Raw genomic sequence first — 20,096 nt, 5'->3', positions numbered from 1 at the left:
TGTGCCTATTTCTTTTAGAATAACACGGCTATTACTACTACTAGTGCCAACATAATATGATTATGGTATATACGGATTGCTGATGATGATGTGTCAACTACCGATGCGTCATACGACACATCATAAGAGTACGGCCGCACGATTTCTAGGTTGGTTAGCGTCCATGGCTGGGGCGTCGGTGTGCTGTGTTTGGACTTTGGGGATGTGGGGGCGTCGGTGGGTGTGACGGCTGTGTCGTCTGTTGGGACGACGGCGTCTGTGGGCGTTACGGATGTGTCGGTGGGGGTTGTTGAATGGGTGGGGGAGAGTTCGGAGGCGTCAGTTTGGTCGGGTGCTGAGTCTGTTGTTGTTGGTGGTGTTGATTGCGGGGTGCTGTTGGGTGTTGGGCCTGTGTTTGATCTGGTGGTGAGAGGGAAGAGTGTGGTGGATTAGAGTTTGTGTTTATATGAGGGCTGCAATGTGAGGGCAAATATGTTCAAAAGGTTGAAATTATTTGCGTCTCAGTCGGTTTCTCTTTTGTCGCGGAGCGACGTATGACGATTGCTTGCAAAAGACCCAACATTCCAAATTTCAAGACTTACAATCCAGACCCACTTCCTGTCAGCGATGTAGCCGCAAATCCAATTTGTCGTCCGCCCCAGTCAAAGATATTGTAAAACCCAGATTGACTAGATCACAACCAAAAAAAAAATCAGACTTTTCAATAACGTGCATCCACAAACCATCACATACCTCAACGCTCCAAATATTCCACCACCGAGCGGCCCATTGTCATTTCCCTGAAACAGATACATCCCGCTACATAAATTACCAGTCGAATCAGGAATAACATATTGTGCAGGTGGGAAGGACAGGACTTTGCCGCCCATCGTGAATGTGATTGTCGGATACTCGGAGACAGGGAGTGCGTCACAGTTGGGGCCGTAGAGACCCGTGCCGCCTGCAGTTGCGGGTGGGAGGGCCACGCCTTGCAGGGCGGATGCAATAGCGGATACGACGCCGGTTGGTAGGATTGTGAGGGTTGTTCTGTGGAGGAAGGAGGATGTTAATATGTACGCAAAAGAAATTGGATAGGGAGTGCGATGGTGTTTTTAACGCACCCAGTATCAACCAACATTGGCAACTCTCCATCCTTATTAACAACCCATCCTGAAACAGATACTTGGCCGGCCGAAGCAGGTGCGTTCTTGGCGGTTATCAGGTTGCTTCCAGAGCCGACTTTGATGCTTGTTAATGATACAAACCTGATAAAGAGCAAACCAAATAAATCAGTCAGAAAATGCTCGACTATGCAAGAAAGGTTCATCTCGTGTACGTACCAGTAAGCAGACAGATAAATATATAGATCAGGGATGGACCCTACATCCCATAGCAATGGCACGTATTGTATGGTTCCGGTGTAGAGATTAGGGTCTATGCCGCCGAGACTTAACTCGCCGTCCATGTACGATACGCCGAGGATTGGGTTTGAATTGTTGTACCTGGTTGGTGGAATTGGTGTGTATTGTTAGTGAAGCACAAAAAAATGTAACGTTGACTTGTATAATACCAGAAAGCCCAGATGGGTGAATCCAATAACCCCTGATTGTACATGTTTCCGGGAACATATTGGTTGTCAACTAATAAAGATGTTGATGTTGTGTTAGGCTAAAGCTCGGATTTGACGAGTTTCTCCACTGGACAAAACCCAAAAATGAAATATGCTGTAAACGTACATGTCTTATTATTCAAATTAGCAGCTGGTATACCCATAATACCTAACACGTGAGCGAAACAGTGTCAGATCTATCACGGCCAAAAAAACTGACAGAATACAACATCTTTGACTTTCTTACCATCAGCACCCAACGAAGCACTTCCAATTGCTATCTTATCTACTGCTCCCATATTCTGATGCGTAACCGTTATGCCAGCCAGTTTAACTGTATCGAATCCTGATCGTCCGTATGCGTCCAGGCCGTCGCCGTACGGACCGTACTCGATGTTGGTTCCTGTTTGCTCCCATGTTGATGATGCAGATGTGGAGAAGGCAGCTGAGCCGGCGGTGCATGCGCTGCCGGACGTGCATTTGGAGCTGCGGACCCATAGTTCTTGTGAGCCTGGAAATAGCGATGACTGTTTAACGCTCGATGTAGGTGACGAGAGTAATGACGATGATAGTGAGAGGGTCAAATTGGCATTGTATACATGCATCAATGATGGTTTGAGTAGCATCACAATGCAGCTTTGAGGGATGCATAACCAAAAAACCATGTCGCCTGCCAAGCTTACCCGTATCAAGAATAACGGCGAAATTCTGAAGTGGGGTGCCTATAGACACGATTCCTTCCAGCTATAAGTCAACAGAAAACGAGTATTTAGCTTTGGTAAAGAAAGGAGTCACGAAGTGCGGGATTTGATCATACAAAAAATGCAAATGTCGTCACTTACAGCTCCATAAAACAAGAGGCCCGTAGATCCCTGCATTTTATCGCCAACATTTCGAACTACTCTGGTATTCAGTCTTGTTGGAATACTACGTAGGCAAACGGGTTAGCACGGATGCATTCAACCACAAAAAAGTTTCTGTTACGTTGTGATTTTGGATGGTAGGTCGGATGGAGGCGACGCCAGATTGATGAATTTGGCATTGACGGATGAGGATAGTGCCCACGCGGTGAGCAGAATTCTCCACATTGTCCCTCTTTCTTGGCTGGTTGCTTTCGTCGTCGGAGTGTATGCCGTTTGGGATGACTCGATCGGGGAACCAAAGCACACGACTCTGCACCCAGGCTTACTGGATGTATACAAGGATTCGATGATTTGACGCGCCCTACACGTGAAATCACGCTGCTGTCCGAAATATGTCGCAACAAGGTTTCAAAACATGGCGAAACTTTGACAACCACGAGGACTGTGAGGTAGTTGCCAAGATCTGTACAGATGTACATTGAAACAGCAACTGCACACTCGTTTCTATGATATATGCCCCAATACAGAAGGCTTGTATATTCTGTACTGAAACAAGTCGCAAATCAAAATAGAGAGCTTCTCGTAAAACAAACAGGTACGAAATTATCTTAAAAGTTGTATATATACAGCTTATCTTATCGAGAAACGTCATGTTAGCATCAAGAGTGGGAACCAAATTCCAACTTCCAAGACAGGACTTACTGTCCTCACACCAACAGCACAAAAAGCTATACTAGACGATTTAGTTTACCTTCCATGGATCGTAAACGAGATCCTTTCGGATATCGTAAATTCCCTTCAATCCTGCGGGCACCATGAGAAGGCTGGATTATTCATATACATTTCTGAATGGTTCAGAGGTGTCGCTATCTTTACATATCCTCATCCAGTTGGGATTCCAGGTGATGGCATATGGATCTGACGATGCGCTAGTGGACTTATAGTGCGGTTGCCTCGTACTATATAGGGTCGGTCGTATTTATTTCCTACTGCTGCAGTAGAGGTCTTCTCGTAGCTTTTAGCAGTGGCATTGTTGACGGCTGCCGAGATGGCATTGGCTGGAATTCCTTGTTGTCTGCTGATGCAGCTGTCCCGACTACCGATTGATGATCCTCCCTGACTTTATCAAAGGCTTCACAATGACTTTGTTTCGTGAATACATTTTTCCAGTATTTCCTTGAATGCAGTTTCGGATGGCGAGTCTGCGAATTTGATGGACCTGGAATATATATTTCGAGTGTCTGGTTTGGTATAAGTCCAGTCAAAGGAGCCGGGTTCACGGCTGAAGGTGGGTGACATGCCATCATTTATAATATGCGATACTATAGGTGTCTCCTCATTCCCTGTAATTACCAAGTGGAATGAATATAGAGCACTCTGTACCAATTCGAGAGTGACTGATGGATGTGTAAGACTGAATTCACTCTTACACGTCCATCAGTCACTGTCGAATTGATACAGCGTTCAATATTTTGATCAACCATATTCACGATGGAGCCGCACGTGTCTCTAAATTGGTTGCTACACCTCCGATGAGTCCTTTTGGTTGACTGGCAGCTGCCGATGATCACGATGGTCCTGCATTGTACATATCTCCTGGTCTTGCTGTTTGGTACTGTGCTCCACTGGTGAAGCACATGGCAATGACGATGACAACGGTGGCTGTGATGATTTTGAATCAGTTTCAGGTTGGTTTGCTGATGGTGGTGGTGGTGGTGGTGGTGATATCGTGTTGCCCTTGATCGGCCAAACAGTGTCACTATGTATCTCAACGCTCTACACCGTTACTTCCGTGGTTTAGATGATGGTACTTGTACATGTTCTGGTGTAAATTCGGGGGCTGTAATACTGAGTTTCATGTTGTGGCGTCAATCATTAAAAGCACCCAAATGCTGAATTGCAAAATGGTCTGTTCTGATATGGGAGAAGGGCATATATGCCTGAACGGTATTTTAATAATGATATTTACCTTCATGAACAGCGTCACTGGACTCCCTCCTATCATTTTCCGCTGTTGATTCATCTGCATCTTTTTCAGTCTTGTAACGACACCCAAATCACAGTATATATAGGAAAGAGGCACTCATAATGTTTGGATGCGATGTCCTTCCAGGCACAGCTGTCGCTCTTGCTCTTGTTCCAGTAATGGTTTCTTCCATTACTAGTATATCTCAAAATGTTTGTTACTGAGGAGAGAAAATGGTCCGTCAGTACAATTATACTAGGAAAAGACGAGCATAGTGAAGCCATCAGGAGCAGCATCAATATATCTTTACAGATCTGGCGCTTTAAAGTTGTCTCGCTGCTAAAGAACAAGATTGCGGCAGTATCTATTTTCTTGCCAAAAACACGTGAATATGGTAAAATGTCAATATATTGCACAACCATCCGATTTTGAAGATGCGACAGCACAAATGAGTCGGATAACTACGACTTCTACTATTGGACCTATTAGGTAGTTGTATTGGATCTTTAGAAATGGTTATAGAACCTTGTTTCGACACGACGCGATGCCTCCGCTTTGGAAGGAATAGTGGCTTGGAATACCACTAGTATCAAGTTTCGAACGCATTCATAGATCTCTTGGAATGCAGCATCGGGGTTTTTACCACCTCGTTTGCTCCTTTCTTCGCAAGTAAGCTATTGCAGGAAGCACTACGGAGCTTTGAAGCACCTAGGTCCTATCAACTTAATTTCAACACTTGTATCTCTGGGCTTTTCATCTCTTTCGACTCCGCTTGGTAAGCTACCAAATTGTAATTTGGCTTCCACGCTGCCACGTTGGCCATCTGTCTGACCACTTCCAGTCTTTAGATCAAACAACATGGCAGAGAAGCATTTAGCCGCCGTCCTACCCTCACGGGCAGCCAACCTAGTGCTTCTGGAGCGCCCAACACCCATTCCAGGCCCCAACGAAGTCCTCATCGAAGTGAAATCAATTGCACTAAACCCAATTGACAATTACCAACGGGCGTACGGCTATCCATCGATAAATTACCCTGCTGTGCTTGGATCTGATGTAGCTGGTATCGTTCTTGCGGTTGGATCGTCGATGACGATAGAAGCTCCTGCTGTGGGGAGTCGTGTCATTGTATGTTTCAGTTTGCACACTGCTTGCTGTTACGAATACTTGCTTACTAGTACATGATGCTGAATTTCTTTTCATTTGGCGCTAGGCCCACGGTGCATCCTTCTTCCACAAAGGCGAACCCGACTATGGAGCCTTCCAACAAAAGTTCCTCGTTCCTGTACAAGCCATCTCGCCACTCCCAGACACAATGAGCTTCAACGAAGGATGCATCATCGGAATGGCGCTCCAGACAAGCTGGTGTGGATTCATCAACTCTGGTCTCACTCGCGAAACATCATATAAACCTGAGGACAAGATGGGAATGTTGATATGGGGCGCATCAAGTAGTGTTGGATCTGCTGCAGTCCAAGTCGCAAAGACGATGGGGTATACGGTGTATGCAACATCTAGTTCCAAACATCATGAGTATATCAAGGGGTTAGGTGCAAGTCGGATGTTTGATTATAAGGATAAAGATGTGGTTGCCAAGATTGTCAAGGCTGGGAAGGAAGATGGGATTGTTATTGACTTTGCTTTTCTTGCTATGGGGGACTTGATTGCTGCGGTCTCTGTGCTGCAGGAACTAAAAAAGGCTGAGAAAGCCAGAGTTGCAATGGCTACTTTCCAATTAAGCATGTTTTGGTACGTGTCTTTTTCCTACCATTCATTTTGGACGTTGATGACTGACGACCTTGTATCCGTAGGTGGAGGCTGTTTCCAAGCTGGAGAAGCACTGAGGTCAAGTTCATCGTACCCCCCGCTAAGAAGGAAGATAAAGACGACTTGTACCAGTTCATATTTGGTGTCTGGTTGAAGGAGAAGCTCGCATCCGGACAATTTGTACCAAGTCCAAAGATTAAACTCGTTGAAGGTGGTCTTGCCGGAATCCAGAAAGCATTGGACGGATTCAAGACTGTTAGTGGAGAAAAGCTTGTGATGGAACTGTAGAGGTGTAATATTTGTTTGGTGCCTAATATAACAGATCAGCCAACTATGAGCGTTCAAGCCCACATGTAATGATAGTGATGAGGAGACTTTTATATTTTTCCAAACTGATGCCCATAACAATATCTCAAAACTTATAGGGCTTTTTTTCTTTCTACAAGAAGAGGACGGACACGGCAGCCAAGGCCAAGGCTGCCATCACAGTGCCAGAACTCTTTCTCACTGGAGCTGAAGACTTGGTCGAGCCGGTCGTAGTACCAGTACCAGTGCCACTGCCAGTACCTATTTAGAAAGACAAACATGTTACCATCAATCTCATATGATTCTGTCGTGGTAAAACCACAGTCCAGCACATACCAGGTGATGTTGTACTATTGCTAAACGAGGTTCCAGACCCAGCTCCGGTCACCGAGGGAGTTGCAAACCCAATTTGACGGCCAGACCTTTAGAAAGAACAATTGAAGTCAACAAATACAATACGTTCAATGCGATCGGGTCAACAGTGTAACTCACCAATCAAAGAGGTTGTAGTAGTTACTCTGTTGTAAGTTACCCAAGATACCGCCATTCAATGGGGCACTGGCACTTCCTTGGAAGATGAAGAATCCATTACAGTAGTTGTTATTGCTATCGGGGATGGTATCTGGAGTGGTGATTAGTTACACGATCATGATGATAATTACGCAAAGATAAACAAACTCCTCAAAAGCATCGTTTTGGTGACATTCAGGAAAACCAAACTCGGACGAGAGAACGCAAACTTACATCCAGTTGGAGGCACGGTTAGTGTTTGTCCTCCCAATGTGAATGTAATATTTGGATATCTATATCATCGAGAATGAGTTAGTATTCACAAACAATTAGGCAAATACGGCAAAGCAACAAAATATAGTAAATAGGATGCTCATAACCTTCACATGTTCTAATGCAATTCACTTACGAGGTAAACGCCAATGAATTACAATTTGGTCCATACACGCCAGTGGTACCAGCACCAGCGTATGTTTTAGCCTTGAGTGCTGATGCAATAGCAGCAACAACACCAGTTGGCAAGATGGTTAAAGTGGTTCCAGTGTCAACCAAGAATGGAATTTCACCAGCACCATTGATGGCGAAACCGGAACTGGACTTTTGACCAGCATATGCTGGGGCAGTTGTAGTTGACAATACATTTCCACTGCTACCAACTGTTATGCTTGTCAATGAAACAAACCTATTAAAGGAATTTCCGATTTTAGAAAAGTAGATGGTTGTGCGTCAGGACACTGCCGAGACATGTGTTACTCACCAGTAAGCTGATAACGAAATGAGGGCTGCTGGAAGGGTGCTAGGTTGCCACAATAATGGGGCCCAACTGATTGAGCCCGTATATAAAGCGGTGTCGATTCCACCCAAACTTAATTGCCCATCAAGGTAATTGGTTCCCACGGTGGTTTGGGAGTTGTTATACCTGATGAACAGAAGATAATCGAACTGTTAAAACGGACAACTTTCATACATAGTGTTGGCTTATAACATACCAAAAGCCCCAAATCTAATATCGATGATAGAGCATGAGTTAGAGTACTTCAGCGAGTATTGTGATGAACCGATTCCACTTACGTTTGATGTCAGAGCACCTGCAGCTGCCAAAGTGCCTGGAACATATTGTTGATCAAATGAGGAATTGGCCAAATTGGCAGCGGGGATGCCCATGATACCTAGAAGGATGGATCAAACCAGTCAATTTTCATGACAATATGGCTTCTATGATCATACGGCAATGGATGGTGAATGCTTACCATCAGCACCCAATGAACTGGAGCCAACTGTAATATTTGTAGCATAGTAGAATGGCGACTTGGCGACTGAAATACCAGCCATAACCATAGTATCTATTCCTCCAAGACCTGGGTATATCAAGAAGATGATCAATACGTTGCGCTGTCACCATTTAACGCGATTGATGAAAACACATGTGACACGTCATCGTGTTTGACTCCAGACCGAATCCATCCATCCTGCCAACCGATTCTTACCAAATGCATCCAATCCATCACTAAATGAGACATAGGTATCAAACGATGAATTGAAGATATATTGTGATGGCGAAATCATCTAAAACACTTACCCGTAGGGACCCAATTCAAATGATACGGCCGAACCAGCAACGTAGGTTGTTGATTTGGTAGGATTGAATCCAGTGTCGGTAGCCAAACATGAAGCTGATCGAACACAATTGTATCCTCTGACCCAGAATGTTTGCGATCTAGAGGGGAAAAGTTCAGCTCGTTGATCAACATATCGGGATCGAGGGTCATACAACAGCAACCAACCCTGTATCAAGCTATAAATTGAAGTAATGGTGAGTTGCATGATCATAATAGATGCATAAATGAAAAGACGTCCTGAACTGCATCGATTGAGTCGGTAACTGTAGCGCCAAGACAAACAACGAAACTGGGAACCAAAACTTACAATGACTCCAAAAGTTTGAGCAGGAGTACCCAAGCTCACGGTTCCAACAAGAGCTGTAGAAAGATCATATTTGGCATTAGTTCTTCGTCTCGTTTGCGACAGTATCGGTTGTAACGGTTGAGGACAATTCAGCTTTGAAGATCAAAAGCCCGGACGTTCGATATGAACTCACCACCCGAATATTTAAGCCCCTCATCAGCAGCGACGGCTAGCTTTACTGATGCTCCAAGGTTTGGTGCGGATGCCGTCCTGTATGATAATTTCGTTGGAATCCTGTAATCGAAGAAAAGAAGTTAGCGTTTCCAGTGGCTGTCGAAGCAGACCAGCCAGGAGCATTTCAATACTAGCAGCCTAGTATTTGTAGTGTTTCCTCCAGCACACAATGCGAAAACCGCAAAGTTTCATTCTCATAACATTTTGCCAAGATGTATCAACCGCAAGCCTTCTGAGTGATTGAATCAGAGGGGACAAAACGGGAACATCACAGTATTGAGTTCGTCTAGCATATGCCTGCTTCCTCGAGCAAACCAAACGATTCCCAAGTCCACCACCACAATCTCAATCAAGATCCCAACGATCAACAATCTTTCTTACCTGACAATGTCTGCCGAAACCAGAGAACATAGCGCAACAAAACCGACTGCTATACTGCTAATGTGCACCATCTTGTCCTTAGCAGTTCTATTTGTTTTTGCCACCGACTCTATAAAGTGATGTGGCTGCAATGAATGTGTGATTGGATCAAGCTTGTTGAAATTGGTCTTTCTCTTGCTATGGGCGGTGTTTATATGGTTGCCAAGAGAACAGACACGCTCAGCAATGGGATCTTGTAGACAAACAGACGTGTTCAAGTATGGCGGATCGCAAAAAGCAAGATTTTGTTATTGCGGTGCGCCACGTTCAAAGCACATCACTTCGCCATGGCAACTACGCAAAGAAGCACACATCGCGTATAAAATTCCATTTATCATGTCTAGATGCCACTTGAAGCCTCTCAAACGGTCTTAAAAACATCGCGATGAGGAGATCACATCTTTACATCTACAACTGACAGTATCGTTACATATGCTTGTGGCGACTTAGATCTCGAAACAGATATTAAAGAATTATGATCACGTACTATGAAGGATTTCAACCTTGAAATTCGGATTTTGTCCGATGCTTTTCTCGGCTTAACACCTTCATTCACATTTAGACTAGCTTTCAGCTTTCAACTCTCAAACCACCTCGCGAAGAAAATCTTACATTGAAACCAAAGAATACCTGCTCCTTTACTCTACAGACCTCACTACTGAACAGTCAGAAGACTCTCATCAAGCCTACATCAAGCTTACATCCCAAATCTTAAAGTTTTTATAAACCATGGCACCTCCATTCATCAAACGAAACATTGGCAAGTCCGTTTCAGTTCATTCTTTTGTGTTTCAATGCTTACTTCAATTCCCATTAGGCCCAATTTTGTATTCAGCCGCTGCATTCAATGTAGTCGCCGGATTTCCCCTCGTATTCAACACCAAGGAAACTATGAAAGGTCTTTTAGGCGCAGCGAGTATTCTTACTGCTCCCGAGATCACATACTTGATGCCACGTATGGCTGGATGCTTTATCATGCTCTTTGGTATGGTTTTTTGATACTCCCATCGCCTTTGACTTTTCAATACATTCCGACATCTTACGCCGCACTTGCTATTTGTTGTGTAGGTGGTGCATACGCGTATGCAGCAGCAAATCCAAGGAAGAGGGAAAGTACAGGCTTCTTGTGTTTGGGTGTTATTGGCAAATTGACTGTCGTTGCATTGATGACCGATGCTTGGTATAACAAACGTGTTCCAGACTCGGTTTTGACTACTCTGGCTGGAGACTTGATTTACACCGCTATATTCTTGTCTTGGATTTACGATGATAGCACCTTCGATGAGACCAAGTAGAAAAGAAATGTGTGCAAGTGGATATTGTTTGATGAAGGCATAGTTATCTCATAAAGTCTGAAATTGACGAAATATAAACGATTTTTGTAACCGTCTGTAAATTCTTTTGCGTCTTGAAATCGTCCATTCGAGAACACGTGTCAATCAAGAGACCTCTCAAGCAACATCTGCTTTTTCAAGAATTCACCACCCATTTATAAGAACATCTTTTGCCAAAATGAAGGCTACAAGTACAACCGCGATCATTCTAAGTCTCGTATTCGTATGCAGCCGCATACATGCTCTTCCCCTCAATGCCTGTGATGTTAGTTTACAGTGTTTGCAAGGTTTGACAAATTGACGCAAACTGAGAATCTGACTGCTTGAATGTAGGCGCGACTACCAAACTCGACCAGCAACGGAGTGTCGGTCATCCTAGACAATGGTTCTCATATAGACGTGCCTTGCACAGAAGTGGTATGTCAGCGTTTTGACTCCTTCATCAACCAAGCATACCATCTCACTCATTTCATCAAAATAGGGAGATTGTCCCGACAACCAGGTAAACGGCATACCTTATTTTATTTATGCCAAACATCGCTGATTCAACTTCTAGGAGTGTTCCTGCACTAATGCTGTGGATGAGAGTCGAGCTCGTGATTTGGACTGCCCAGTGGATGCATATGTTAGTGCCGTTGGTGACGATGAAACGTAAGTACGCTAAATTACATCTACACCTCGTATGGTGATATCTGACTATTATCTCTGAAGGCCTGTATTGAAAAGGCGGTTCTTGGGCGGTGGCATTTTCTGGTGGTGGTGGAACTTGGTCTTTGAGAGGTTTGCGACACCCGCTATCGCATGATTTAACAATCTTTACAGTGCTAACATCTCCTTTCAATAGCACGGACTTTGTACCAATCGATACAGTAATCGCATCACCTTCACGCATCGTCCCATCTCCCACTATCATCGTCAACCGAATCACACCTTCTCGAGTACCTCAAGTATCCAATTTCCCTTCTGGTGCACCAGGTGTTATCCCGTCACCGACATACGTCAGTCCATCTCGCACAGTGGCAGTCAAGCAACCCACAGCTTCCCGAGTGCCTGTAACCAATCTGGCCCCTTCTGCTGCACGCCCTAGTCCTGCTCCTCTGCCTCCACCGGCAGCACTGTCAGCTGACGCCGTGCAGCCATCTCCTGATCCTTCAGCAAGTCCAAATGACCCACCAGTCATACCTAAACCGAATCCAGGGAAGGGAAATGGATCAGCTGGTAAAGCCCCAGGTGTTTGATAAGCGTAGATTTGACCATTGGTTGTCATGCTGTAACCCTGTAAATATTGTATAGCCATCGTCTTGCAAGAAACCATAGACTGTCAAACACTTGTATATAACTCAAACAGGACAATATATTCAAAATGAGAGAGTAAGAGAGAACATGGTTCAATTACTTTGCCTCTAATACTGCAGCAGCAGCTGGTTGTGGGAGCTTGCTTCGATAGCTGGAAGGTTAGAGAAACGTGTCAGCCAAGTTTTGTCAACCTTCGTCATCTCAACCAAACAAACATATCTTACTCGTATATTCTGTACAGTTGGTACAAGCCAGTCGCACCAACAAAGATATTCACAGCAAATAGCTGATAGTTGACGGGTATTATCACTAGCGAATATCTTGCCCAAATACATCCAGTAGCAGCCAATGCTAATGTGAGGGAACGAGTACATCAAATGTGTGAGTGAGGGAGTAGAGTACGGGATGTTAGGGCATGCAAGTACACGAGAGATCTTGACAAGTTTGTGTCAAAAGTCAACACATACCAACAGTTTGAGTAAGTGATAGCTTTTCCGGTGGCCTTTTCAAGTCACCCAAAGCAGCGATAACGAGACTCTGTAATAATATGAGCAAACAAATATGTCAAAACCTCGAGTAAATTGTCGTTTAATGTCGTCCATAAAACATACCCATTTCATAGCAGGAGCCTATTACAAGAGAAGAAATTAGTTCAAACACGATTAGCGGATCTCCTATTCAAAGGTCACATACCCAGAAATGAACCGTCTTGGGTCCTATTGGTCGAAACGAAGAACAAGGTTGTTAGAAAGTTTGAAGCTTTGGTGTTATAAGGACTAGAGGTACCTGCTGGATGATTCAAGAACTTTTGGAACATCGATTGAGATGCTTGTGCTGCTGCCATCGTTGTCTCTTTCACGCTATTGTCAAAACCTGTTACGTCAAGTTCCGTGTGAAGTGGAATTGAAGTGGTCACGACTAACTAAAGCAGAGGTACGGGGCAACCAATATATACGTAACGTGTAGCTATTGTTGTTGATTCGTAATCTTTTCGTTTACTTGTACATGAACAATTCGCAAAACAGCCTTGTGTTTAACATTACATTCAGTTTAGGCCTTTACGCGTCAACAGCCACCCAGAGTCGTCATTTACAGGACCAAACGCTCTCATTTCACACGATATCAACACCAGACTATTGAATTTCCAGCGAGAAACAAAGGACATCTCGTGTGAGGCTCAGAAGTACAACCTCAATAACACATCTGCCCCCCATCTTTCACCTCTGATCGCAATCAATCTCTCATGAAAGTCGTAATAATCGGTTGTGGTCCAGCTGGACTGGTGTCAGCTCTCAGTTTACTGGACCAAAACACCTCACCAAACGACTTTATCTTGCTCGAAAACCGACCAGTTTTCGCTCATAGACCTCAAGTAATTGGTGTACTGGCTGCAGCTTCAGCATCTCTTCGTCGTTGGAATGTGCTGCAGAAGATGGAAGCTGGGGTAAGAAACACGATTTAGCGGTACTCGAGGTGTTAACATGTACAATATAAACAGGTTTCTGCGCGTGGTGGACGTGTATCGTGGTTATGGCAAGATCATAAAAGTGATGCCAAGGTGAATGTCTCGTGGGCTGAGACTGAAGGGGAGTTTACTGGAGATTTGCATACGTTGACTATTGACCAGGCTAGTGGTTCGAGTCCTTGTAGTAAGCTGACACAGTTTGATAACTCACACGACATTTCGTAAACAGGTGCTAGATGACAACATGTATCTCCGCAACATCAACTATTCCACAATCGGTGATGTCGAACGTATCATGCTGGATATTGTGCTGGAACGTGGTGTGAAAATCGTTCGAGGAGTTACCACGGATCTAGTATGGCATAAAGAAACTGAGAAGTATGAAGTTTGTTACACGACAGGGAGTGGTGAGCGAATCAGTGCTGGAATTCCGGATTTGGTTATAAACTGTGAAGGTGCAAGTCGAAAGCTTGTGAATCAGGAGTTGATACCTCGCCACGGTATCAAAATCACTCCTGAGAGTCCTTTATCCGCGTAAGATACTATTACGTTTGCAAGCAGTCTTATTTCACTCACAGTACATTCTAGGTACTATGTATATGTCAACATTGTATTTCCAACCGACGATGACCGAATGAAGGCCGTACCCCCTGGCCTCTACTTCAAAAAACTCAATTCTGATTTGCTCATGCTACCAGTCCCCAAGAAACCAGAAGCTGAGCAACCGATATGGGTAAAGCTACGTCCAGATATGATTCAAGGCTCCAATCTATGGAAGGGAGCGCCTGCAGATTCGACGCTAGACTGGAGTGAAGGGCCCAGGTCGAAAGTAATAGAGGACTTTGCTACCACCCAAATCCGTGATTTCTTGGAAACGCTGTTTAGTAAGGACTTGCCTGTAAACTTTAGTCTTGGTGCTATGACTCGGCCTATCCAAGTGCGAGATACGATTTTGAGCAAGACATATGCTGGGACGAATATCGTTTGCTTTGGTGATTCTGCTCGGACGGGTACCTTTGAGTCTGGATCTGGCCTTAACATACTACTCACTGTTGATACCAATGCTCTCAAAGTACTGCTCTCTCATCTGCCAAATAATGTGTCCGCTCAAGCTTTTGAGCAGTATCATTTAGCGCTGAAGAAGAATGCTGAAGGCTGGCATCGTCGTAATCGCATGCAATTTTATACGCCTGGTGTCCCACCGTTTGTGCCATATGCAGAGCAGTATGATGGGCCACGGCATTTTAATAATTATGATGCTTTCGTGGAGGGTGTTGTAAAGCCTGCGATGAGGAATAAGAAGAGGAGTAGTCAGCCCCGATTGTAACAATAAATGTAGTTTAAAGTGCGATACAACGAAGTGAGTCTAGTAATTAGTTTAAATGGCTTGAATACATAATGCTGTCTAATAAGAAGGATGGGGGGTTTTCAGTGTATCTTCTTCGTTTAAGACAAGACTGTACTTTGAGAATCAGGTTCAATTTGTGCGGCACGCAGCCGCGTCTATGAAGTAGTATTGGCTAGTGGCATCCAGAAACGAAATGCGAGTTATCTTCACCGAACTATAGATCTTGGATTTGACCCGGTCCTGCTTCTTTGATTTGACTGTTTTCACATAACGTTTCGTTTTGAAGCTTTGAAACAGGGTAGTTCAATACTTCGCGTTTGTAATCAGGAGTAACACAATTCTTTTAAAACATGTAAGGAATCAAATCGACGAGCAATAATGCTGTAACGAAGGGTTGTCGGATCGCTAAGATGGTTTGCGGCCAATGTATTTCAGGATCCAAGATGTGTTACTCATAAGAAAACCTCGCGATTAGTACTGAACGAATTTTTTTCATCGGCGCGCTGTATGTCGGTCATCAATACTTCAAAATTCAATACGCCATCCTTCAAAATTCAAAACCATTTTCATATTCGATTTTACAAACTACAAACCCTACGCCACATACAAATTCACAAACACCCCCTTTTACAACTTGGATGCAGGTCCAGAAGCAGCTGCACCGGCGGCAGCAGCAGTCTTCTTCTCCTTATTCTTCTGTTGCATCTTGACCAACATTGCCGCCAACTTCGCATTATCAGTACGACCCAAATCCGTCTCAGAGTGATAGACGGCCTCGTTGAATGTCATTCCCTTGTCCTCATACGACTGTTGAAGAGCCAGGTAATCAAAGTCGAGTTTGATGGGTTTGCCTATCCAGATGCCGAGTTTGTGTTCTGCTACTTGGTTTCCTGGGTCGAAAGATGGAGTGGATGTGAGATTTTGAGCAGAGCCAACTGGAATGGTGCCTTCAGAAACGGCGTGTGGTTGCCAACCAACATACCAGTGTTTGGATGTACAAAGACAGAATGCTCTCCTCGATTGCACATGAACCACGCAATGAGCGCACCGAGCTCAAGAGGGCTTCGGGCATTCACCTCTGAGTGTATTTAAGGAACGAGTCAGTAACATTTATATAACCAGAAGAAGAAGCATACCAAAAAATGGCTCCGCGTGAGGACCAATAACACGATCAATTTCCTCTCCACTAATCCAGACACCAGGAAAGTGAGCACGGCAAGCGTCCCTCAATGCCATGGCGGACTTTTTGCTAGTTTGAAAGTTGACTGAGAGGTTAGCGAAACGAACATGTTGTGCTCACGCGGCTTGTATCCAAGACGAAACAATTCAAATCTGCTCAGTTACAGGCATACAAAGGCCTGAGAATCCATGATGAAACATACCTCGCGTCGTCCTTGTAAGTCCAGTACACCTACGTAAGGAAAACAGGTCAAGGAATGAAGCCATTCGTTGGAAGTAAGGATATTCTACATGGAAATCAAACATTGGCCCCCCAGGATGACTTCCACCGTTAATAAGCTTCCTACATCAATTGCACGTGTTTGATCAACATTCAAGTGGTTTGAGGTGGGAAGCGATGATGGAAGACTATGGACGTACGGAAACTTTTCCCAGCTACCCATTTTAGAAGCAGAATGGTAGTAGAGAGATTGTGAAATTTCAATTGACAAAGGAGTTTGGAGTTGTAACAAAGCCTATACGATGTTAGAATTGTGAGACCTCTCAACGGTGGAAGCTAGCAGGCAATCAATATTCAAGCATCAAGCAAGCAAAATAAATCGTTGTCGCTTACTCACCTCCTTTATTCAGTTCCAATGAAAATTCGAGTTATGCCGTCGTTTTCGTGTGTCGACTTTGTGGTCACGCACGCACCTCCCCAAATCCCCACGTTTGGCCGCCACTTGCAAAAAACACGTCAAAAGACCGTCCGAACACTACAGCAAAACATGACTCTCAAGGCTATCGTTATTGGGTCAGGACCAGCAGGTCTTATTGCGGCAAACTCGTTACTCGATGCTGGCTACAAAGCGTCGGACTTTGTTGTGCTGGAGAAGAGGCCAGAATGGCAACGAAGACCACAGGTAAACGAGGCATTTCTTGCCAATCTTGAGATTCCATTTCCGCTTTGTTGAACTCGATTGGCCTCCATGTTTGCGAGTATCTGCATCTTATCACTGATTTTTTCATTCAAATGGAACTCGAATCGTATTGTAACCATCTGCACAAACAATTAGGAAATCTCATTGATGGCATGCTCAAGTGCACGTCTACGCAAGTGGGGTGTCATACAAAAAATGGAGGCTAGAAACCAGATATCGCCACGACATGGGCACATCATGATGCATTGGGACGATTGGAAGACGGGCAAGAACTTGTCGATTGCTTATGGAGAGCAGCCTGGTGAATATCCTGGTGATTTGGCTAATGTTACGGTACGGGAGAGGTTATCTACTGCACAACAGCATACTCATTCCCTTCAATCCTTTGCTCAGACTGATCAAGTACTCGATGACGGAACACATGCGCGAAACGTAAATACTACGACGATAGGAGACACGGAACGCGCCATGTTGGATGCTGCTACTGAACGAGGTGTGAACGTCATGCGAGGAGTCATTATCGATCTCGTTTGGCATCGAGACGTTGAGAAGTATGAGGTCTGTTATACTGCTGCTATGGGCGAACGAGTATCGCTTGGCATTCCAGACCTGGTTATAAACTGTGAAGGTGCAAATCGAAAGTTTGTCAAGCAGGTGTTAGGACCGCGTCATGGTGTTGAGATCTTGCCAAAGGCGCCACGAGCTGTGTAAGTGTGAAGCAGTATTACGATGCGTTGCAGCATGCATGGTAATTGACCCCTGTGCAGAACTCATTTGTGATCGATTCTTTGAATTTTCTAGATACTTTGTATGTGTCAACGTGTATTTCCCGAGCCCCGAAGAACGTTTAAGGATAATGCCGTCGGGCATCTATATGAAGACATACGGCCAAGCAGACTTTTCGTTTGCACCCGGTAGGAACTGCTTGTCTATTGTTTTACGGAGCACACAACCACTTTCTCAACTCATCTCTTACGCTGTAAACAGTTGCAGGAGCTCCTTCGCGCAACACCGAACCAGATCAAGCCATCTGGGTAAAACTGCGACCTGAAATGCTAATCGATACACCTGTATGGGACGGCGCACCCGCAGATGTCACCTTATCGTGGAAGTCCGGATCACGTAGTAAAGTGATTGAACAATACGCCGCTCAAGAAGTCAAGAGTTTTCTGAGGACAATGTTTGGAGATGGTGTTGCTGAAACAGTGCGACTTGGAGAAATCACTACGCCGATACATGTTCGAGATACATTGCTATCTACGGCCACAGCTGGGAAAAACATGGTCATGTTTGGTGATTGTTTTAGGACTGGCGTAAGTTGGAATGTCATTGGCACTTTATTATGAGACACTCACGAGGTTTTTTCAGACGTTTCAATCTGGATCTGGCTTTAATCTGCTGCTGACTATGGATTGTAATGCACTAAAGACTCTGATAGGCAGTAAGGAGAGCCGAGAAGCTGCTTTTGAAGAGTATACTAGCTCGGTTAGGAAGTCAGCTTTAAGGTGGCATGAACGTAACGTAGCAGCCTTCCATTCAGAAGGTGTACCTCCGTTTGTATCCCACGCAGAACGCGCCGAGGGTGTTCTAAAGTATAAGAACTATCCTGAATTCGTGGCAAAGCTCGTTCAGCCAACTATGATGAAGATCAGGAAGGAGCAGCCTCGTCTCTAATAAGTATGTTTTGTATGGTAGCAGTAGTTGTTTAGCTGAAATATAGTGATGAACAAGTACAGCAAGCATATTAACTTTTCTGCATAGCAGAACTGTCGAACTGTTTTTTTTTAAAAATTACACTGCCACTGCTTAGGTCGAAACCTGCCCCGGTTTTGAGGAGTTCGACTCCGGACCGGACGTAAACGCTTAGCAACCACATCACGTCATGTGAGAGGAGTAGGTGCCCTTATTAATTAACGTTTGGCCAAGGGTAAGCAGTACTTCCCTCGCATACCGTTAACGCCCTACGGAATTGAATCGTAGACTCACATCACCACTTAACCGACCGTATAAGCAGTTGGAGCATGTCGCGCTATCATCACAATTGTTGTAGTGCAGAAAAATGTTGAGGATTATCAAATATTACTGAGCTCACCCAGATGGAGTGACAAGGAAATATCCAAACGTGCAAATATAATCGTAAATTTGCGGGACTATAATCCCAATAGAATGCATGAGCCAAAAAAAATTGTTGAAAATATTCAGGACCACCACAACTTGGCCTAGCACATCGTTTTGATTTCTTCTCCTTTGGTGTAGGAATATCTACGTGTCGTATGAAAATAATTAGCGATAAGCCTTCCACCTCACAAAAAAAAACAAATACTCACAAAGACAAGCTTTACAGTGGCATAGCACCCGACCAAATCGCTCAACACACTCTCCACACAACTTGAGACATTCTCCATTCCGCTCATTCACCACCACATCAGCCAAGAATCCAGCTTCGAATGACCTCTTGCAAGAATCACACTCCAGATTCGACAAATCATCCATCTAGTACGTCCCTTCCCATCAGCAGCTGATCTAGTAGTAACAGCAGCAACGGGCATATATTCTTCTTCACTTCCTGATCCAGCAGGTTCTTCATCTTCCATCATGTCAAATCCATCATCGTCACTCAAACCACCATTGACGGGAGCAGCAACCATGAGTACGTCAAAGTCGTCTTTATAATCATCATCTATTCGACGCTTCTTGCTGCCTTTCTTTTCTTTGACTGATTTGTCGTCGTCATCACTACTTGGTAATTGTCTCTTCTTCGCTGCTTTACGTGATGGTGCTCTTTTAGGAAGCTTCTTTGGCGGCGATTGGAAATCACCATCATCACTATCATCATCAGTATCCACACCTCGTTTGTTTGTTGATTTTCGTCGTGTTGGCTGAGCTCGTTTCGATATAGGTGGTTTTTGTCTAGGTGATTTTGGTACAGGTGGTTTTGATACAGGTGGTTTTGATACAGGTGGTTTTTGTATAGGTGGTTTTTGTATAGGTTTGCTTG

The 20,096-nt window shown here is 44.4% G+C and overlaps 6 protein-coding genes across 6 annotated transcripts; 3 read left to right on the top strand and 3 right to left on the bottom strand.

The window, feature by feature from the left end:
* Window positions 1-14: 14 nt before the first annotated feature.
* SmJEL517_g06087 (uncharacterized protein) lies at window positions 15-2,676 on the bottom strand (the record flags this gene model as incomplete). The annotated part of the gene is made up of 11 exons (XM_031172013.1): window positions 15-399; window positions 582-668; window positions 733-1,026; window positions 1,101-1,244; window positions 1,320-1,481; window positions 1,550-1,619; window positions 1,716-1,757; window positions 1,836-2,099; window positions 2,272-2,332; window positions 2,431-2,515; window positions 2,573-2,676. 11 exons carry the CDS (start codon window positions 2,674-2,676, stop codon window positions 15-17), a joined length of 1,698 nt encoding a protein of 565 aa, XP_031022012.1.
* A 2,599-nt stretch (window positions 2,677-5,275) lies between these two features.
* Window positions 5,276-6,469, top strand: SmJEL517_g06086 (uncharacterized protein; the record flags this gene model as incomplete). Its single annotated transcript, XM_031172012.1, has 3 exons — window positions 5,276-5,542; window positions 5,628-6,163; window positions 6,226-6,469. 3 exons carry the CDS (start codon window positions 5,276-5,278, stop codon window positions 6,467-6,469), a joined length of 1,047 nt encoding a protein of 348 aa, XP_031022013.1.
* A 151-nt stretch (window positions 6,470-6,620) lies between these two features.
* Window positions 6,621-9,588, bottom strand: SmJEL517_g06085 (uncharacterized protein; the record flags this gene model as incomplete). Its single annotated transcript, XM_031172011.1, has 15 exons — window positions 6,621-6,748; window positions 6,824-6,909; window positions 6,980-7,109; window positions 7,232-7,290; window positions 7,407-7,679; window positions 7,755-7,916; window positions 7,987-8,000; window positions 8,069-8,166; window positions 8,248-8,355; window positions 8,485-8,504; window positions 8,577-8,714; window positions 8,782-8,792; window positions 8,924-8,976; window positions 9,096-9,196; window positions 9,518-9,588. The coding sequence occupies 15 exons, from the start codon at window positions 9,586-9,588 to the stop codon at window positions 6,621-6,623; spliced, it is 1,452 nt and encodes a 483-aa protein (XP_031022010.1).
* Window positions 9,589-12,282: 2,694 nt separating this feature from the next.
* On the bottom strand, window positions 12,283-13,030 carry SmJEL517_g06084 (uncharacterized protein; the record flags this gene model as incomplete). The annotated part of the gene is made up of 6 exons (XM_031172010.1): window positions 12,283-12,337; window positions 12,411-12,537; window positions 12,654-12,723; window positions 12,798-12,815; window positions 12,880-12,902; window positions 12,973-13,030. The coding sequence occupies 6 exons, from the start codon at window positions 13,028-13,030 to the stop codon at window positions 12,283-12,285; spliced, it is 351 nt and encodes a 116-aa protein (XP_031022011.1).
* A 399-nt stretch (window positions 13,031-13,429) lies between these two features.
* SmJEL517_g06083 (uncharacterized protein) lies at window positions 13,430-14,978 on the top strand (the record flags this gene model as incomplete). The annotated part of the gene is made up of 4 exons (XM_031172009.1): window positions 13,430-13,630; window positions 13,685-13,820; window positions 13,888-14,185; window positions 14,240-14,978. The coding sequence occupies 4 exons, from the start codon at window positions 13,430-13,432 to the stop codon at window positions 14,976-14,978; spliced, it is 1,374 nt and encodes a 457-aa protein (XP_031022014.1).
* A 1,967-nt stretch (window positions 14,979-16,945) lies between these two features.
* Window positions 16,946-18,772, top strand: SmJEL517_g06082 (uncharacterized protein; the record flags this gene model as incomplete). The annotated part of the gene is made up of 6 exons (XM_031172008.1): window positions 16,946-17,080; window positions 17,234-17,431; window positions 17,492-17,805; window positions 17,900-18,012; window positions 18,086-18,411; window positions 18,467-18,772. 6 exons carry the CDS (start codon window positions 16,946-16,948, stop codon window positions 18,770-18,772), a joined length of 1,392 nt encoding a protein of 463 aa, XP_031022015.1.
* Between the last annotated feature and the right edge of the window lie 1,324 nt (window positions 18,773-20,096).

Source organism: Synchytrium microbalum (assembly GCF_006535985.1).
Source record: "Synchytrium microbalum strain JEL517 chromosome Unknown SmJEL517_scf0075, whole genome shotgun sequence".
NCBI lineage: Eukaryota > Fungi > Chytridiomycota > Chytridiomycetes > Synchytriales > Synchytriaceae > Synchytrium > Synchytrium microbalum.
Note: the sequence above shows the minus strand (reverse complement) of the source record. Positions and strands in the feature narration are given on the sequence as shown.